Here is an 18,021-nt window from a genome sequence, read left to right on the forward strand (position 1 = left end):
ATGAGAGAGAGAGACTAATAACGAGAGAGAGACTAATAACGAGAGAGAGAGAGAGACTAATAATGAGAGAGAGACTAATAACGACAGAGAGAGAGAGACTAATAACGACAGAGAGAGAGAGACTAATAACGAGAGAGAGAAACTAATAACGAGAGAGAGAGACTAATAACGAGAGAGAGAGACTAATAACGAGAGAGAGAGACTAATAACGAGAGAGAGAGAGAGACTAATAGGTGAAGGTGGTAAATGACATTTTAATGGCATCGGACCGAGGCTCTGCATCTGTCCTCGTGCTCCTAGACCTTAGTGCTGCTTTTGATACCATCGACACCACATTCTTTTGGAGAGATTGGAAACCCAAATTGGTCTACACGGACAAGTTCTGGCCTGGTTTAGATCTTATCTGTCGGAAAGATATCAGTTTGTCTCTGTGAATGGTTTGTCCTCTGACAAATCAACTGTAAATTTCGGTGTTCCTCAAGGTTCCGTTTTAGGACCACTATTGTTTTCACTATATATTTTTCCTCTTGGGGATGTCATTCGAAAACATAATGTTAACTTTCACTGCTATGCGGATGACACACAGCTGTACATTTCAATGAAACATGGTGAAGCCCCAAAATTGCCCTTGCTAGAAGCCTGTGTTTCAGACATAAGGAAGTGGATGGCTGCAAACTTTCTACTTTTAAATTCGGACAAAACAGAGATGCTTGTTCTAGGTCCCAAGAAACAAAGATATCTTCTGTTGAATCTAACAATTAATCTTAATGGTTGTACAGTCGTCTCAAATAAAACTGTGAAGGACCTCGGCGTTACTCTGGCCCTGATCTCTCTTTTGAAGAACATATCAAGACCATTTCAAGGACAGCTTTTTCCGATCTACGTAACATTGCAAAAATCAGAAACTTTCTGTCCAAAAATGATGCAGAAAAATTAATCCATGCTTTTGTCACTTCTAGGTTAGACTACTGCAATGCTCTACTTTCCGGCTACCCGGATAAAACACTAAAGAAACTTCAGTTAGTGCTAAATACGGCTGCTAGAATCCTGACTAGAACCAAAAAATGTGATCATATTACTCCAGTGCTAGCCTCCCTACACTGGCTTCCTGTCAAAGCAAGGGCTGATTTCAAGGTTTTACTGCTAACCTTCAAAGCATTACATGGGCTTGCTCCTACCTATCTCTCTGATTTGGTCCTGCCGTACATACCTACACGCTACGGTCACAAGACGCAGGCCTCCTAATTGTCCCTAGAATTTCTAAGCAAACAGCTGGAGGCATGGCTTTATCCTATAGAGCTCAATTTTTATGGAACGGTCTGCCTACCCATGTGAGAGACGCAGACTCGGTCTCAACCTTTAAGTCTTTACTGAAGATTTATCTCTTCAGTGGGTCATATGATTGAGTGTAGTCTGGCCCAGGAGTGGGAAGGTGAACAGAAAGGCTCTGGAGCAACGAACCGCCCTTGCTGTCTCTGCCTGGCCGGTTCCCCTCTTTCCACTGGGATTCTCTGCCTCTAACCCTATTACAGGGGCTGAGTCACTGGCTTACTGGGGCTCTCTCATGCCGGCCCTGGAAGGGGTGCGTCACCTGAGTGGGTTGATTCACTGATGTGGTCATCCTGTCTGGGTTGGCGCCCCCCCTTGGGTTGTGCCATGGCGGAGATCTTTGTGGGCTATACTCAGCCTTGTCTCAGGATGGTAAGTTGGTGGTTGAAGATATCCCTCTAGTGGTGTGGGGGCTGTGCTTTGGCAAAGTGGGTGGGGTTATATCCTTCCTGTTTGGCCCTGTCCGGGGGTGTCCTCGGATGGGGCCACCCCTCCTGTCTCAGCCTCCAGTATTTATGCTGCAGTAGTTTGTGTCGGGGGGCTAAGGTCAGTTTGTTATATCTGGAGTACTTCTCCTGTCCTATTCGGTGTCCTGTGTGAATCTAAGTGTGCGTTCTCTAATTCTCTCCTTCTCTCTTTCTTTCTCTCTCTCGGAGGACCTGAGCCCTAGGACCATGCCCCAGGACTACCTGACATGATGATTCCTTGCTGTCCCCAGTCCACCTGGCCGTGCTGCTGCTCCAGTTTCAACTGTTCTGCCTTATTATTATTCGACCATGCTGGTCATTTATGAACATTTGAACATCTTGGCCATGTTCTGTTATAATCTCCACCCGGCACAGCCAGAAGAGGACTGGCCACACCTGCATTGCTTGCTGTTTGGGGTTTTAGGCTGGGTTTCTGTACAGCACTTTGAGATATCAGCTGATGTACGAAGGGCTATATAAATACATTTGATTTGATTTGATTAATAACGAGAGAGAGAGAGACTAATACCGAAAGAGAGAGAGAGACTAATACCGAAAGAGAGAGAGAGACTAATAACGAAAGAGAGAGAGACTAATAACGAGAGAGAGAGAGACTAATAACGAGAGAGAGAGACACTAATAACGAGAGAGAGAGACTAATAACGAGAGAGAGAGACACTAATAACGAGAGAGAGAGAGACTAATAACGAGAGAGAGAGAGACTAATAACGAGAGAGAGAGAGACTAATAACGAGAGAGAGAGAGAGAGACTAATAACGAGAGAGAGAGAGACTAATAACGAGAGAGAGAGAAAGAGAGACTAATAACGAGAGAGAGAGACTAATAACGAGAGAGAGAGAGAGAGAGAGAGAGAGAGAGACTAATAACGAGAGAGAGACTAATAACGAGAGAGAGAGAGAGAGACTAATAACGAGAGAGAGAGAGAGACTAATAACAAGAGAGAGACTAATAACGAGAGAGAGAGAGACGAATAACGAGAGAGAGACTAATAACGAGAGAGAGAGACTAATAACGAGAGAGAGACTAATAACGCGAGAGAGAGAGAGAGAGAGAGAGACTAATAACAAGAGAGAGACTAATAACGAGAGAGAGAGAGGCTAATTAACCAAGACAGTAACCTGGGGAAGGTTTATTGTAGTATTATAAATGTAAGAGTTATAAACTTCCTTAATAAGCACAATGTCTTGAGTAAAAGCCAAATTGGATTTATACCAAAACATTCGCACAACTGATCATATTTACATCCTACACACCCTGATAGATAAACATGTCCACCAAAATAATAGCAAATATAAGCTTGCTTTATCGACTTCCAAAAAGCATTTGATTCTATTTGGCATACAGGACTGTTCTACAAAGTTATTGAAAGTGGTGTAGGGGGTAAAACATGACATAATTAGATCAATGTATACTGGCAATACGTGCAGCATTAAAATTGGTAAGACCTGGGCCCTGGCAGTAAACCCCCACAGCACATGGCCTACAGCAGAGCCTGGACCTGCTAGAGCAGTACTGTCAGACCTGGGCCCTGGACCTGCTAGAGCAGTACTGCCAGACCTGGGCCCTGGCAGTAAACCCCCACAGCACATGGCCTACAGCAGAGCCTGGACCTGCTAGAGCAGTACTGCCAGACCTGGGCCCTGGACCTGCTAGAGCAGTACTGTCAGACCTGGGCCCTGGACCAGCTAGAGCAGTACTGTCAGACCTGGGGCCTGGCAGTAAACCCCAAAAATACTAAAATAATGATTTTCCAGAGAAGATCCAGATCTCAGGGAATTAGACCAAAGTTCTCAATTGGTACAAAATATATAGAGTACTGCACACACTACAATTACTTAGGTTTAAATATATAGAGTAATGCACACACTGCAATTACTTAGGTTTAAATATATAGAGTACTGCACACACTACAATTACTTAGGTTTAAATATATAGAGTACTGCACACACTACAATTACTTAGGTTTAACTATATAGAGTACTGCACACACTACAATTACTTAGGTTTAAATATATAGAGTACTGCACACACTACAATTACTTAGGTTTAAAAATAAGCTCAACTGGACACCTTAATGAGGCAGTGAATGAGCTGAGAGAGAAAGCATGCAGGGCAGTCTACACCATTAAAAAGCTAATTCAAATTGAAATACTAAAATTTGGCTAAAACTAATTGAATATGTCATTGAACCAATTGCACTTTATGGCAGCGAGGTGTGGGGTCCACTTGCAAAACAAGATTTCATCAAATGGGCCAAACACCCCATTGAAACCCTGCATGCAGAGTTCTGTAAGATTCTCCTACATGTCCAAAGGAAAACTACAAACAATGCATGCAAGGCAGAATTAGGCCAATATCCACTAATAATAAAAACTCAAAAAAGAGCAATTAAGTTTTGGAAACATTTAAAATACAGTGACTCCCTCTCATATCATTACCAAGCCTTGCAATACCAAGAGCTGAGCAAAGAAAAGAGTCCCCTCATCCAGCTGGTCCTGGGGCTGAATTCACAAACCTGTTCTACTAACGCACTGAAGCCTCAGGACCAGAACATCCAATCAATCAGAATAAACCAAATTACAACACAGTCAAAACAAAACTATATTGCTTATTGGGAAACACAAACACAAGCACAAAGCAAAATGCAGTGCTATCTGGCCCTAAATCGACAGTACACCATGGCTAAATATTTGACCATGGTTACTGATCAAAACCTTGACAATGTACAGGCTCAGTGAGCACAGCCTTGCCATTGAGAAGGGTAGACACAGGAAAACCTGGCTCTCTGTAGAGGAAAGGCTGTGCAGACTAATAACGAGAGAGAGAGAGAGAGAGAGAGCGAGAGAGAGAGAGAGACTAATAACGAGAGAGAGAGAGAGAGAGACTAATAACGAGAGAGAGAGAGAGAGAGAGACTAATAACGAGAGAGAGAGAGAGAGAGAGAGAGAGAGAGAGAGACTAATAACGAGAGAGAGAGAGACTAATAACGAGAGAGGGAGAGAGAGACTAATAACGAGAGAGGGAGAGAGAGACTAATAACGAGAGAGGGAGAGAGAGACTAATAACGAGAGAGGGAGAGAGAGACTAATAACGAGAGAGGGAGAGAGAGACTAATAACGAGAGAGGGAGAGAGAGACTAATAACGAGAGAGGGAGAGAGAGACTAATAACGAGAGAGGGAGAGAGAGACTAATAACGAGAGAGGGAGAGAGAGACTAATAACGAGAGAGGGAGAGAGAGACTAATAACGAGAGAGGGAGAGAGAGACTAATAACGAGAGAGGGAGAGAGAGACTAATAACGAGAGAGGGAGAGAGAGACTAATAACGAGAGAGGGAGAGAGAGACTAATAACGAGAGAGGGAGAGAGAGACTAATAACGAGAGAGGGAGAGACTAATAACGAGAGAGGGAGAGATAAACAGAGGGAGGTATACAGCAGTCAGGTCTCTAGACAGAACAACTAGAAAGAGGGGAGGTGATTAAAAGGTGTATGGAGAGTCCTACCTTGAGGTCTCTGTAGACGACAAAGCGGTTGTGCATGTGTTCTAGTCCCAGGATGATCTCTGCTGCGTAGAAACGCATCTCCTTCTCACTGAACACACCATGCTGGGACAGGTGGTAATGTAGGTCCCCTCCTACACACAATTAATACACGTCACTGAGTGTAACCATCCCTTCTCCAACACACAGAGGTGAGTGAGTAGAACACAGGGGTGAGTCAGCAGGACACCGGGGTGAGTCAGCAGGACACCGGGGTGAGTCAGCAGGACACCGGGGTGAGTCAGCAGGACACCGGGGTGAGTCAGCAGGACACCGGGGTGAGTCAGCAGGACACCGGGGTGAGTCAGCAGGACACAGGGGTGAGTCAGCAGGACACAGGGGTGAGTCAGCAGGACACCGGGGTGAGTCAGCAGGACACAGGGGTGAGTCAGCAGGACACAGGGGTGAGTCAGCAGGACACAGGGGTGAGTCAGCAGGACACCGGGGTGAGTCAGCAGGACACCGGGGTGAGTCAGCAGGACACCGGGGTGAGTCAGCAGGACACCGGGGTGAGTCAGCAGGACACAGGGGTGAGTCAGCAGGACACAGGGGTGAGTCAGCAGGACACAGGGGTGAGTCAGCAGGACACCGGGGTGAGTCAGCAGGACACAGGGGTGAGTCAGCAAGACACAATAAGAAGTATGACTTGATCAACATGATCTAGATTCCCCCTGAGAGACACACTCAGGATAACGCGGCACACATATTGATATCAGTGTGTGTTTAGAGCTGTAGTCTAATCGATAGCTCGGTCATTGTGTAACTGCTGTTTAAATGTGATCTGTGGTCAGTGTGTGTGTGTATGTGTGTGTGTTAACTGCTGTCTAAATGTGATCTATGGTAAGTGTGTGTGTGTGTAACTGCTGTCTAAATGTGATCCATGGTCAGTGTGTGTGTAACTGCTGTCTAAATGTAATCTATGGTCAGTGTGTGTAACTGCTGTCTAAATGTGATCTATGGTCAGTGTGTGTAACTGCTGTCTAAATGTGATCCATGGTCTGTGTCTGTGTGTGTGACTGCTGTCTAAATGTGATCCATGGTCAGTGTGTGTGTGTGTGTGTGTGTGTGTGTGTAACTGCTGTCTAAATGTGATCCATGGTCAGTGTGTGTGTGTGTGTGTAACTGCTGTCTAAATGTGATTCATGGTCAGTGTGTGTGTGTGTGTTTGTGTGTAACTGCTGTCTAAATGTGATCCATGGTCAGTGTGTGTGTGTGTGTGTAACTGCTGTCTAAATGTGATCCATGGTCAGTGTGTGTGTTAACTGCCATCCAAATGTGATCTATGGCCAGTGTGTGTGTTAACTGCCATCCAAATGTGATCTATGGTCAGTGTGTGTGTTAACTGCCATCCAAATGTGATCTATGGTCAGTGTGTGTGTTAACTGCTGTCTAAATGTGATCCATGGTCAGTGTGTGCGTAACTGCTGTCTAAATGTAATCCATGGTCAGTGTGTGTGTAACTGCTGTCTAAATGTAATCTATGGTCAGTGTGTGTGTGTGTGTGTGTGTGTAACTGCTGTCTAAATGTGATCTATGGTCAGTGTGTGTGTGTGTAACTGCTGTCTAAATGTGATCCATGGTCAGTGTGTGTTAACTGCTGTCTAAATGTGATCTATGGTCAGTGTGTGTGTTAACTGCTGTCTAAATGTGATCTATGGTCAGTGTGTGTGTAACTGCTGTCTAAATGTGATCTATGGTCAGTGTGTGTGTTAACTGCTGTCTAAATGTGATCTATGGTCAGTGTGTGTGTTAACTGCTGTCTAAATGTGATCTATGGTCAGTGTGTGTGTTAACTGCTGTCTAAATGTGATCTATGGTCAGTGTGTGTGTGTGTGTGTGTGTGTGTGTGTAACTGCTGTCTAAATGTGATCCATTGTCAGTGTGTGTTAACTGCCATCCAAATGTGATCTATGGTCAGTGTGTGTGTTAACTGCTGTCTAAATGTGATCTATGGTCAGTGTGTGTGTGTTAACTGCTGTCTAAATGTGATCTATGGTCAGTGTGTGTGTGTGTGTGTTAACTGCTGTCTAAATGTAATCTATGGTCAGTGTGTGTGTGTGTGTGTGTGTGTGTGTGTAACTGCTGTCTAAATGTGATCCATGGTCAGTGTGTGTGTTAACTGCTGTCTAAATGTGATCTATGGTCAGTGTGTGTGTTAACTGCTGTCTAAATGTGATCTATGGTCAGTGTGTGTGTTAACTGCCGTCCAAATGTGATCTATGGTCAGTGTGTGTGTAACTGCTGTCTAAATGTAATCCATGGTCAGTGTGTGTGTAACTGCTGTCTAAATGTAATCTATGGTCATTGTGTGTTTGTGTGCGTGTTAACTGCTGTCTAAATGTGATCCATGGTCAGTGTGTGTGTGTGTAACTGCTGTCTAAATGTGATCTATGGTCAGTGTGTGTGTGTAACTGCTGTCTAAATGTGATCTATGGTCAGTGTGTGTGTGTGTGTGTGTTAACTGCTGTCTAAATGTGATCCATGGTCTGTGTGTGTGTGTGTGTGTAACTGCTGTCTAAATGTGATCCATGGTCAGTGTGTGTGTGTTAACTGCTGTCTAAATGTGATTCATGGTCAGTGTGTGTGTGTGTGTGTGTGTGTGTGTAACTGCTGTCAAAATGTGATCTACGGTCAGTGTGTGTGTGTAACTGCTGTCTAAATGTGATACATGGTCAGTGTATAAATGTGATCTATGGTCAGTGTGTGTGTGTGTGTGTGATGTGTGTGTGTGTGTGTGTGTGTGTGTGCTACCATCCGCAGACTCTGAATCCATTGGAGATTGTCTGTAGATGGGGATGTAGATGGGGATGTAGCCTACTTAACCAGACACACGTCAGAGACTGTCAGTTGCGCATCAGCCCAGAGGGACAGAGAGCCATCAGTGATGTCCTGTCCCATTCTGTGTGACCGTGTACTTTACCATGATCCTCAGAGGGACAGACCACTACAATGACACTCCTCATGGTGACTGGTGTCTCACCTGCAGGTTGAACCAGGCGAGACCTGCCACCTTTCAGAAGTCTTACCGTTCATCAGGTCCAGAATGAAACAGAGTTTGTCTGGTGTGTGGAAGGCGTATGTCATACACACTATGAACGGACAGTCCTAGAGAGAAAGAGGGAGGGGACGTTTTTAAATGTAAAGTCAGACAGGTCAATCTGAAAATGTGCTGTGCATGTATGTGAACACACAGTCAAGTAGGAAAGGCTTGTGTGTCTGTGCTAAAATAGTCGGGCAAAGCTCAATCTGAAAATGATACTCCCTTGTACTGTGTATGTGAATATACATATGTATAAACAGAGTGGACAGAAAGCGGTGTGTTAGACTCACCCCTGTGCTGACAAGGGACAACATGATTCTCTCGTTCAGAGCCAGAGTCTCTCCCTGCTTCATCTTGATCCTCTTCTTATCCAAACACTTCATGGCATACCTGACACACACACACACACACACACACACACACACACACACACACAGGACCTTACTGGTGCTGTACTGCTGAGAACTCATTGTTCCTGTAGGATCTTTTATCCCCTCCAGTCATTTATTAATGTTTATTTTCTCCACTTTAACCACCCCTCTTTCTCTGCAAGTTCATGCTCCTGCGCTACTCACATCTTGCCGGTGTCAGCCTTCCTGCAGCCGTACACCTCCCCGAAACCCCCCCGGCCAATGATACGATGGACACTGAAGTCATTCATCGTCAACTGAAGAGAGGCGAGCGAGATAGAGTGAGGGGGAGATGTAGAACGAGCGAGATGGAGAGAGAGAGAACAAGACAGAGAGAGAAGCTGACGTGATGTTACACTTCAGACAGTAGGCAATAAGACGTGAAAGAAAAGCCTTTCACAGGCAAAACATCACCACAATCCATTCAGTGAGTTAGAATAACACCCACACATACAAAATACAACTCACATGGATGTTCAGCTCCACATTCTTCCACTGGCAGAAACGAGTGAACTTGTCACTGATGAAAGAGAGAAAAAAGAAAGATGAGGAGAGGTAGAGAGACAGAAAGAAGGAAAGAACGAGCGGCGCAGCGGACTAAGGCACTGCGTCTCAGTGCAAGAGGCGTCACTAGAGTCCCTGGTTCGAATCCAGGCTGTATCACATCCGCTGTGATTGGGAGTCCCATAGGGCGGCGCACAATTGGCCCAACGTCGCCCGGGTTTGGCCGAGGTAGGCCATCATTGTAAATAATAATTTGTTCTTAACTGACTTGCCTAGTTAAATAAAGGATCAATAAAACATGTATAAAATAAATATTCCCCGGCCTACTGACTGTGGGAGTGTGGATGAAAAATGGATGAATGGATAATAAAGCACTTTATTCGAAATCTGGAGACAATGAAAAACTGTATTACTCTGGCCAGCGTGCAACATATTTATTCTACACCCCCGTCCCCCCCCTCTCCCCCCCGTCTTACCTCTCTATGAACTTGCGGAAGATCATCCCTCGCAGACTGTCACAGATCTCCACTATGTACGGCTGAACACAAACAGGAGTTAGTGAGTCTGTGCGTTTCAAGTTTCAACGTTTTATTGTCGATGCACAAGATACAGCAGGTGTAAACCAGTACAGTGAAATGCTGAACTTGTGAATTATTTCCCAACAATGCACAATAAGTGTAGTAATATAGATAAGAAGAAGAACGTGAAATACGAGAAGAAAAAAAGGTCAATGCCAGTACGTACCATCATTACAATGTGCAGGGCTACTAGAGTGATTGAGGTAGATATGTTCATTTAACAGGGCTACTAGAGTGATTGAGGTAGATATGTTCATTTAACAGGGCTACTGGAGTGATTGAGGTAGATATGTTCATTTAACAGGGCTACTAGATTGAGGTAGGTATGTACAGTACCAATAAAAAAGGTAGGACACACTTACTCATTCTTTTTACTATTTTCTACATTGTAGAATAGTGAAGACATCAGAACTATGTAATCATGTAGTAACCCAAAAAATATATTTTAGATTCTTCAAAGTAGCCACCCGTTGCCTTGATGACACTCTTGGCATTCTCTCAACCAGCTTCATGAGGTAGTCACCTGGAATGCATTTAAATTAACAGGTGTGCCTTGTTCATTTGTGGAATTTCTTTATTTCTTACTGTGTTTGAGCCAATCAATTGTGTTGTGACATGGTAGGGGTGCTATACAGAAGACAACCCTATTTGGTAATAGACCAAGTCCATATTATGGCAAGAACAGCTCAAATAAGCAAAGAGAAATGGCAGTCCATCATGACTTGAAGATGTGAAGTTCCGTCAATCTGGAACATTTCAAGAACTTCCAAGTGCAGCCTGAAAAACCATAAAGCGCTATGAAGAAACTGGCTCTCATGAGGACCGCCAGAGGAAAGGAAGACCCAGAGTTACCTCTGCTGCAGAGGACAAGTTCATTAGAGTTACCAGCCTCAGAAATTGCAGCCCAAATAAATGCTTCACAGGGTTCAAATAACAGACACATCTCAACATCAACTGTTTAGAGGAGACTGTGTGAATCAGGCCTTTGTGGTCGAATTGCTGCAAAGAAACCACTACTAAAGGAATGAGAAGAAGATACTTGCTTTGGGCTAGAAACACAAGCAATGGACATGAGTGGAAATCTGTCTTTTGGTCTGATTAGTCCAAATGTAAGATTTTTGGTTCCAACTGTGTCTTTGTGACACCACGAAGCATGGAGGAGGTGTGATGGTGCTTTGCTGGTGACACTGTCTGTGATTTATTTAGAATTCAAGACACACTTAACCAGCATGGCTACCACAGCGATATACTATCCCATCTGGTTTGCGCTTAGGGGGACTATCAATTGTTTTTCAAAAGGACAATGACCCAACATACCTCCGGGATGTGTAAGGACTATTTGACCAAGAAAGAGAGTGATCAAGTGCTGCATCAGATGACCCTGGCCTCCACAATCACATGACCTCAACCCAATTGAGATGGTTGGGATGAGTTGGACTGCAGAGTGAAGGAGAAGCAGCCAACAAGTGCTCAGCATATGTGGGAACTCCTTCAATACTGTTGGAAAAGCATTCCAGGTGAAGCTGGTTGAGAGAATGCCAAGAGTGTGCAAAGCTGTCATCAAGCCAAAGGGTGGCTACTTTGAAGAATCTAAAATATCTATTTTTTTGGTTACTACATGATTCCATATGTGTTATTTCATAGCTTTGATATCTTCACTATTATTCTACAATGTAGAAAATAGTAACATAAATGGAATGAGCAGGTGTGTAAAAACTTTTGACTGGTACTATACATGTAAACAGGGGTACTGGAGGGATTGTGGTAGTCATGTACATGTAAACAGGGATACTGGAGGGATTGTGGTAGTCATGTACATGTAAACAGGGGTACTGGAGGGATTGTGGTAGTCATGTACATGTAAACAGGGGTACTGGAGGGATTGTGGTAGTCATGTACATGTAAACAGGGGTACTGGAGGGATTGTGGTAGTCATGTACATGTAAACAGGGGTACTGGAGGGATTGTGGTAGACAGGGGTACTGGAGGGATTGTGGTAGTCATGTACATGTAAACAGGGGTACTGGAGGGATTGTGGTAGACAGGGGTACTGGAGGGATTGTGGTAGACAGGGTTACTGGAGGGATTGTGGTAGACATGTACATGTAAACTGGGGTACTGGAGGGATTGTGGTAGACATGTACATGTAAACAGGGGTACTGGAGGGATTGTGGTAGACAGGGGTACTGGAGGGATTGTGGTAGACAGGGGTACTGGAGGGATTGTGGTAGACAGGGGTACTGGAGGGATTGTGGTAGACATGTACATGTAAACAGGGGTACTGGAGGGATTGTGGTAGACAGGGGTACTGGAGGGATTGTGGTAGACATGTACATGTAAACAGGGGTACTGGAGGGATTGTGGTAGACAGGGGTACTGGAGGGATTGTGGTAGTCATGTTCATGTAAACAGGGGTACTGGAGGGATTGTGGTAGACATGTACATGTAAACAGGGGTACTGGAGGGATTGTGGTAGACATGTACATGTAAACAGGGGTACTGGAGGGATTGTGGTAGACATGTACATATAAACAGGGGTAAAAGTAACAAGTCGCAGGATAAATACCAATGGTCATGATAATCATAATAATAGAACTAGGTTAAGGTGTGTGTGTGTCGGAACCCCACTATGTGGGACGGCACAGAGACACACACAGGAGTTAGATTGGTGATGCAGTTTGTGTGCGTGTTCCTTACCTGGAAGAGAGAGGGAGGCACCTGTTTCTTGGCCAGGTGAGTCTGAACGTGGTCTACTGCTTTCTTAGAGAAGGCCTGAGAGAGAGAGAGAGATCGAGAGCAAGACAGAGAGAGAAGGGGGAATGGAGAAGAGTATGGGGGGTGGAGGAGAGAGAGAGGATGGTCATGTGACAGTCATTTCCAGTCCAGTATACCATGTAAAGTGTTTTAGATAGGTTGGGGTGTTGCATTGTGTTAATTCATGTCAACCTCCTCCCTGAGAGAGGACAGCATTTTAGGTGAGTTTGTTATACTGTGTTGGTTTGTGTCCCATGTTGACCTTACATGTGAACAGGAGAGGAGTTCCTTCATGATGTATCCATCATAGATCTGTCTGCTACGACACAACCGCTCCTCTTCAGAATCCAACTTCTCGTAGTCCTTAATCTGACACACACACACACATACACTTCCTCTGAAACACCATGGAATTAGCCTAATCTCAAACATCTCACATGACCTTTAATACAACTGACACACACTAGACTTCTGCTCTCTAACCACTGACTACAGAGAGGGAGAGAGCGAGACAGAGACAGACAGACACAGACAGGGGAGAGAGAGAGAGACAGAGGGGAGAGAGAGAGAAAGGCAGACAACGATAGAGGTGTGTGTTTCTCTCACTTCTTCGTAGAACTTGAGCTGTGGTACGGCCTCAGAGAGAGAGGCAGATAGAGGGGAAAGAGAGAAAGGCAGACAGAGGAGAGAGAGAGAGAGAGCGAGAGAGAGAGACAGACAGACAGAGGAGAGAGACAGACAGACAGAGGGGAGAGAGAGAGAAAGGCAGAGGAGAGAGAACGAGAAAGGCAGAGGAGAGAGAACGAGAAAGGCAGACAGAGATAGAGGTGTGTGTTTCTCTCACTTCTTCGTAGAACTTGAGCTGTGGTACGGCCACAGAGAGAGAGGCAGATAGAGGGGAAAGAGAGAAAGGCAGACAGAGGAGAGAGAGAGAGAGAGGGGAGAGAGAGAGACAGACAGAGGGGAGAGAACGAGAAAGGCAGACAGAGATAGAGGTGTGTGTTTCTCTCACTTCTTCGTAGAACTTGAGCTGTGGTACGGCCTCATCTATTTCATTCAAACAAAAATCCTTGAACAGCAGAAACCCTGAAACAGAGAAAACACAAACACACTGTCAGAGTTGTTTCTTTGACATTATGACATCAGCTTTAGGTGTGTGTGTGTGTGTGTGTGTGTGTGTGTGTGTGTGTGTGTGTGTGTGTGTGTGTGTGTGTGTTTTGACCTAACTAAAAGTTGGAAAGGTAAATAAAGCTTCTGGGGTCTGCACACACAAACACACACATCTTTCATTTTGAGAAGTAGGCCTTTCTAGTGGATTAGCCTTAGTAAGAGAACAATGTCCTCATCTCATTGAGCAAATCCCCTATCAGACACACACATTGCAATGTGCTTGAAATGGACCACAATTACAGGGGGTGAGCGTCATCTTACATCTCTATTGTCTGCATTATTATCTACGTATCACTGACAAACGTTTACACACACTAGGACACACACACAATCTACTGAAGCCCGTCTGAACAGCTCGCAAAAAAAAGCCTGTGTGTTGCCACGGTAACCTCATCATAGCCTTCACGGCACGTGTGCATGTGTTGTTACAGCCGATACACCACATCATCATCAGCAGAGATTTTTCACATCTCAGATGACAATCAGTGAAAATAAAAGTTCATGTCTGTTGTGGAAGTATATTTTTGTTTATTAGAGTAAATATATATATGTGGCTGGTTTCAGGAAGCTAGGTGGCGTATGTTGGCGTCACTATTTCACATGAGAGCCATTTGAACGTATGCAAATATGGAGAGCCGTAAAGAGAACACACAAGGATGTTGTAAAAAACACCTGTCTCCAGATTACATCTTCAAATTAAGGGCAACCATGGCATCCGTGACAGAGAGGGAGAAGTCCATCCATGTAAGAGAGTCTAGCTAGCTACATTTTCAGATATTACAGGTTTCAAATTTTGACAGAATTCGTTTAAATGTAATTTTAAGTTAAAGTATACTGTTAGCTAGCTGGCTAACGTTACTTGTCTGACCTGTTTAGTAATATTATTTTTATCTCAAAATCCATTTGCATTGCTAGTTATAGCCTAATGTTAGCTAACTAACATTGAACCTTGTTGGTTAGTGACATGCAGGGTAGTAACGTTATGAGTTGGGATTATGCGTCATTGTTTAGCTAGCTAGCTAGCTACATGTCTAAATAAAAGATTCCACTTTGCAAGTAACTATTTCAATAGAATGGTTATGATGTCACTGTGACAACTGTCGATAGACGTAGCTCTGGCTATCTACTCCGATTTCAGATGTCCGGTGTCAGTAAGCGTTGGCAAAAAAAAGTGTTATTAAATTGTTGCCAGCAGCACAGTTAGTCACCAAAGCTCTGGATAACATGAAAACAGCCTAACCAGCTTGACTGCTGTTGTCAGATCAGAACGCTCGGATCAACCCTACTCCTTGGCCAGAGCGTCCAGTGTGCACTCTGAACACTCTGAGAGCGAAATGCTCTGAGTTTACCAGCTAACAGCGTTGGTGACTAACTAGCTCTGTGGTGAAAAACACTCAGCTGAGCACACCCCTCTGTGGTGAAAAACACGTGGCTGAGCACACCCCTCTGTGGTGAAAAACACATGGTTGAGCACACCCGAGGTGAAAAACAACAACTAGCCTACGAGCCCTTTTCTCTTGACACTTCAATCACCTCCCTCTTCCCCCTTTCCTCCAAATCATTATTTATTTTGCCACACTACAATGACGCATGATCAAACACAATCTGATAAATTGATTGTGAGCTGTGAGCTGCTAGGTTTAATTCTCCACCAAGAAGCACAGGTGACAACGGCCAGTGGGAAATCCCTGCCTAGGTAGAAACCTTGAGAGAAACTAAGCTACTATAGGTTAGGAGAGAGGATAGGAGAGATGAGGATGTAAGTAAGAAGAATGGTAGAAGAGAAGGGATCAAGGGACAGTGGATTTTAGGAGATTGGCATTTTCACTTCTCTTCTCTATGATTGAGTGACTCTCACTCCACACACACACGTTAACTCTGTCCTCCATAACAAAGGAAGAAGAGGTTATTTAAAGCATGGGGCCATCTCACAGTAACACATACAAAAAAAGCACCCACACACACACACACACACACACACACACACACACACACACACACACACACACACACACACACACACACACACAATATGACTGAGTGTGCGGTTGTTAACGGAGCGGTTGTGAGCAGTGTCTCTTCATAACCTCAGGAGGTAGAGACCAAAAGGCAAAGTGGAAAAGAGGAGAGAAAGATAACATGCTTACTACTGCTGTGCTTATTGATTCAGTTAAAGGCTAATTGATAAGCTAGCTACTATATTGTGCATCCCTATCGGTGAACATATCAGAATCGGCCAATATTATCTAAAAATGCCAACATCTGTATCAGCCCGATGTCCAGTTTAACGCTGATGTGCAAAACCGATGTCAAAGCTGACGTGCAGACCTATATAACGTAGGTACATGACATAATGATGTGCTGTGTTGCAAATTTTACTTGCCGTGTGCAACACAGCATTCCTAACCTAGCCCAAAATGTCCGCTGTGTGGATCAAGCAGTCAACAAGTCATTTGAAACATTAAGAACATTTCAGCGAGACACCTCACAGGCGAAATCCATTAACACCAAGATAATGGAATTCATTGCCTTTGACGATCAACCGTTCTCTGAAATGGGTGATGTTGGCTTTCGCCGACTGGTCGAGCACCGGTACACGTTGCCCTACCAGAGTTACACAGTAATTGCGTCACTGCTATTAGCTTCACAACATACTATGGAATGCCGTTTGGGTCTTTGCGTGTCAAAAAAAGATCGACATCAAACCACACTATTTGACAATAACACTATTTGAAGCATTTGACACATCAAATAACACAGCTCTATTATATAATGTTGTGTGTTCTGAATTTGCACGTGCAAGCCAAACGCCACCACAACTATCAGTAATCTGTCAATGCTGTACGTGCAAGCCAAACGCCACCACTACTATCAGTAACACTGTCAATGCTGTACGTGCAAGCCAAACGCCACCACAACTATCAGTAACACTGTCAATGCTGTACGTGCAAGCCAAACGCCACCACAACTATCAGTAACCTGTCAATGCTGTACGTGCAAGCCAAACGCCACCACTACTATCAGTAACACTGTCAATGCTGTACGTGCAAGCCAAACGCCACCACTACTATCAGTAACACTGTCAATGCTGTACGTGCAAGCCAAACGCCACCACTACTATCAGTAACACTGTCAATGCTGTACAAAAGTCTGCAAACAAGCAAACACCAGCCACGAACTATGTGTTTACAATACCGCATTGGGAATAAAGCATTTGTTCGACCACAACTTCTGGGGTAGCTAGCTTTAGCTGGTAATAAGCTAGCACCAATACAACCAGCCTGAAAGCAATGCCCAGTAGAAACTGCAGTCATTTTCATTATTCTTAGCAATGATTTAGGAATCCTTGTGAGTAAGTATTAGCTAGGTAGCCACTTGAACTTCAGTTCATGAAATAATAAATAGCTAGCCAGCTACTTAACCCTGTTGCCCAAAGTTAACGTTATAAGCAGCCAGTTAGCTTCATATGGCTAGTGAGGCTCGACCGGACCTGGTTATGTTTTGTGAAGGTAGACACAATAAGGATTTGGCAGAATAGTGGAATTTGCAGTTTGCCTTCAAAATAAAAGTACCTTTTTGAAAGTGATGCAGAAGGTTACAATTTGTGGATTCACGCCATATTTAGACAAGGTAATGTTAAACAAGTTTGGAATGTGAAGCAATGTAATGGGGTATCAGTCTACTTAGTGACACCCAAAGAACAGAACTGTGAAGAGTTTACACAAATATTAGCATTGTAGCTCTTATCTCAGGACGGTCACTGTGTGAAATCACCTCCCCATTCAGCCTATTGTGTGTATTGACATTCATATTGCACTGTACAGCTTTACCTAAGGATTGGGGATCAATGAAATTAGGTATCAGTCTACTCAATACCCAAAATATTTTTTCCCAACGTCCTCAGAGTTATCAGACTCCAAAAACACCCATGCAGTATTGTTTTTCCTCTGGAATAGTGTTCAATACACATAGGTTGACAATAAATGTCTCAATTCACTGTTGTTAGAGTCCCGCAATAAGAGCTATGACGCAAATGTTCTCTGGGTGGCACTGAGTAGACTGATACCCCATGTAATTTATCTACAATCCATAGGTAAGGCTGTGCAGTGAAATAAGTATGCCCCCAATGCAATTCTCAAGAATAATACATCCAGTGTGATTTCAATAGATTTGTCAAATTAACAAAATTGTCTTTTGTTGATTTTATAT

General features: G+C 44.0%; 1 protein-coding gene across 1 annotated transcript in view; it reads right to left on the minus strand.

The window, feature by feature from the left end:
* Positions 1-18,021, minus strand: part of grk3 (G protein-coupled receptor kinase 3) — a 108,817-nt gene that overhangs the window by 52,274 nt on the left and 38,522 nt on the right. The window contains exons 3-11 of the mRNA XM_090234166.1: positions 13,655-13,728; positions 12,910-13,011; positions 12,586-12,660; positions 9,787-9,848; positions 9,275-9,326; positions 8,972-9,063; positions 8,687-8,786; positions 8,383-8,461; positions 5,321-5,451 (exon numbers count right to left, since the gene is read on the minus strand). Of these exons, the coding sequence (XP_090090292.1) occupies positions 5,321-5,451; positions 8,383-8,461; positions 8,687-8,786; positions 8,972-9,063; positions 9,275-9,326; positions 9,787-9,848; positions 12,586-12,660; positions 12,910-13,011; positions 13,655-13,728 (767 nt within the window). The remainder of the gene's footprint in view (positions 1-5,320; positions 5,452-8,382; positions 8,462-8,686; positions 8,787-8,971; positions 9,064-9,274; positions 9,327-9,786; positions 9,849-12,585; positions 12,661-12,909; positions 13,012-13,654; positions 13,729-18,021) is intronic.

Source organism: Oncorhynchus mykiss, chromosome 5 (genome assembly GCF_057628025.1).
Source record: "Oncorhynchus mykiss isolate SJ-2025 chromosome 5, ASM5762802v1, whole genome shotgun sequence".
Taxonomy (NCBI): domain Eukaryota; kingdom Metazoa; phylum Chordata; class Actinopteri; order Salmoniformes; family Salmonidae; genus Oncorhynchus; species Oncorhynchus mykiss.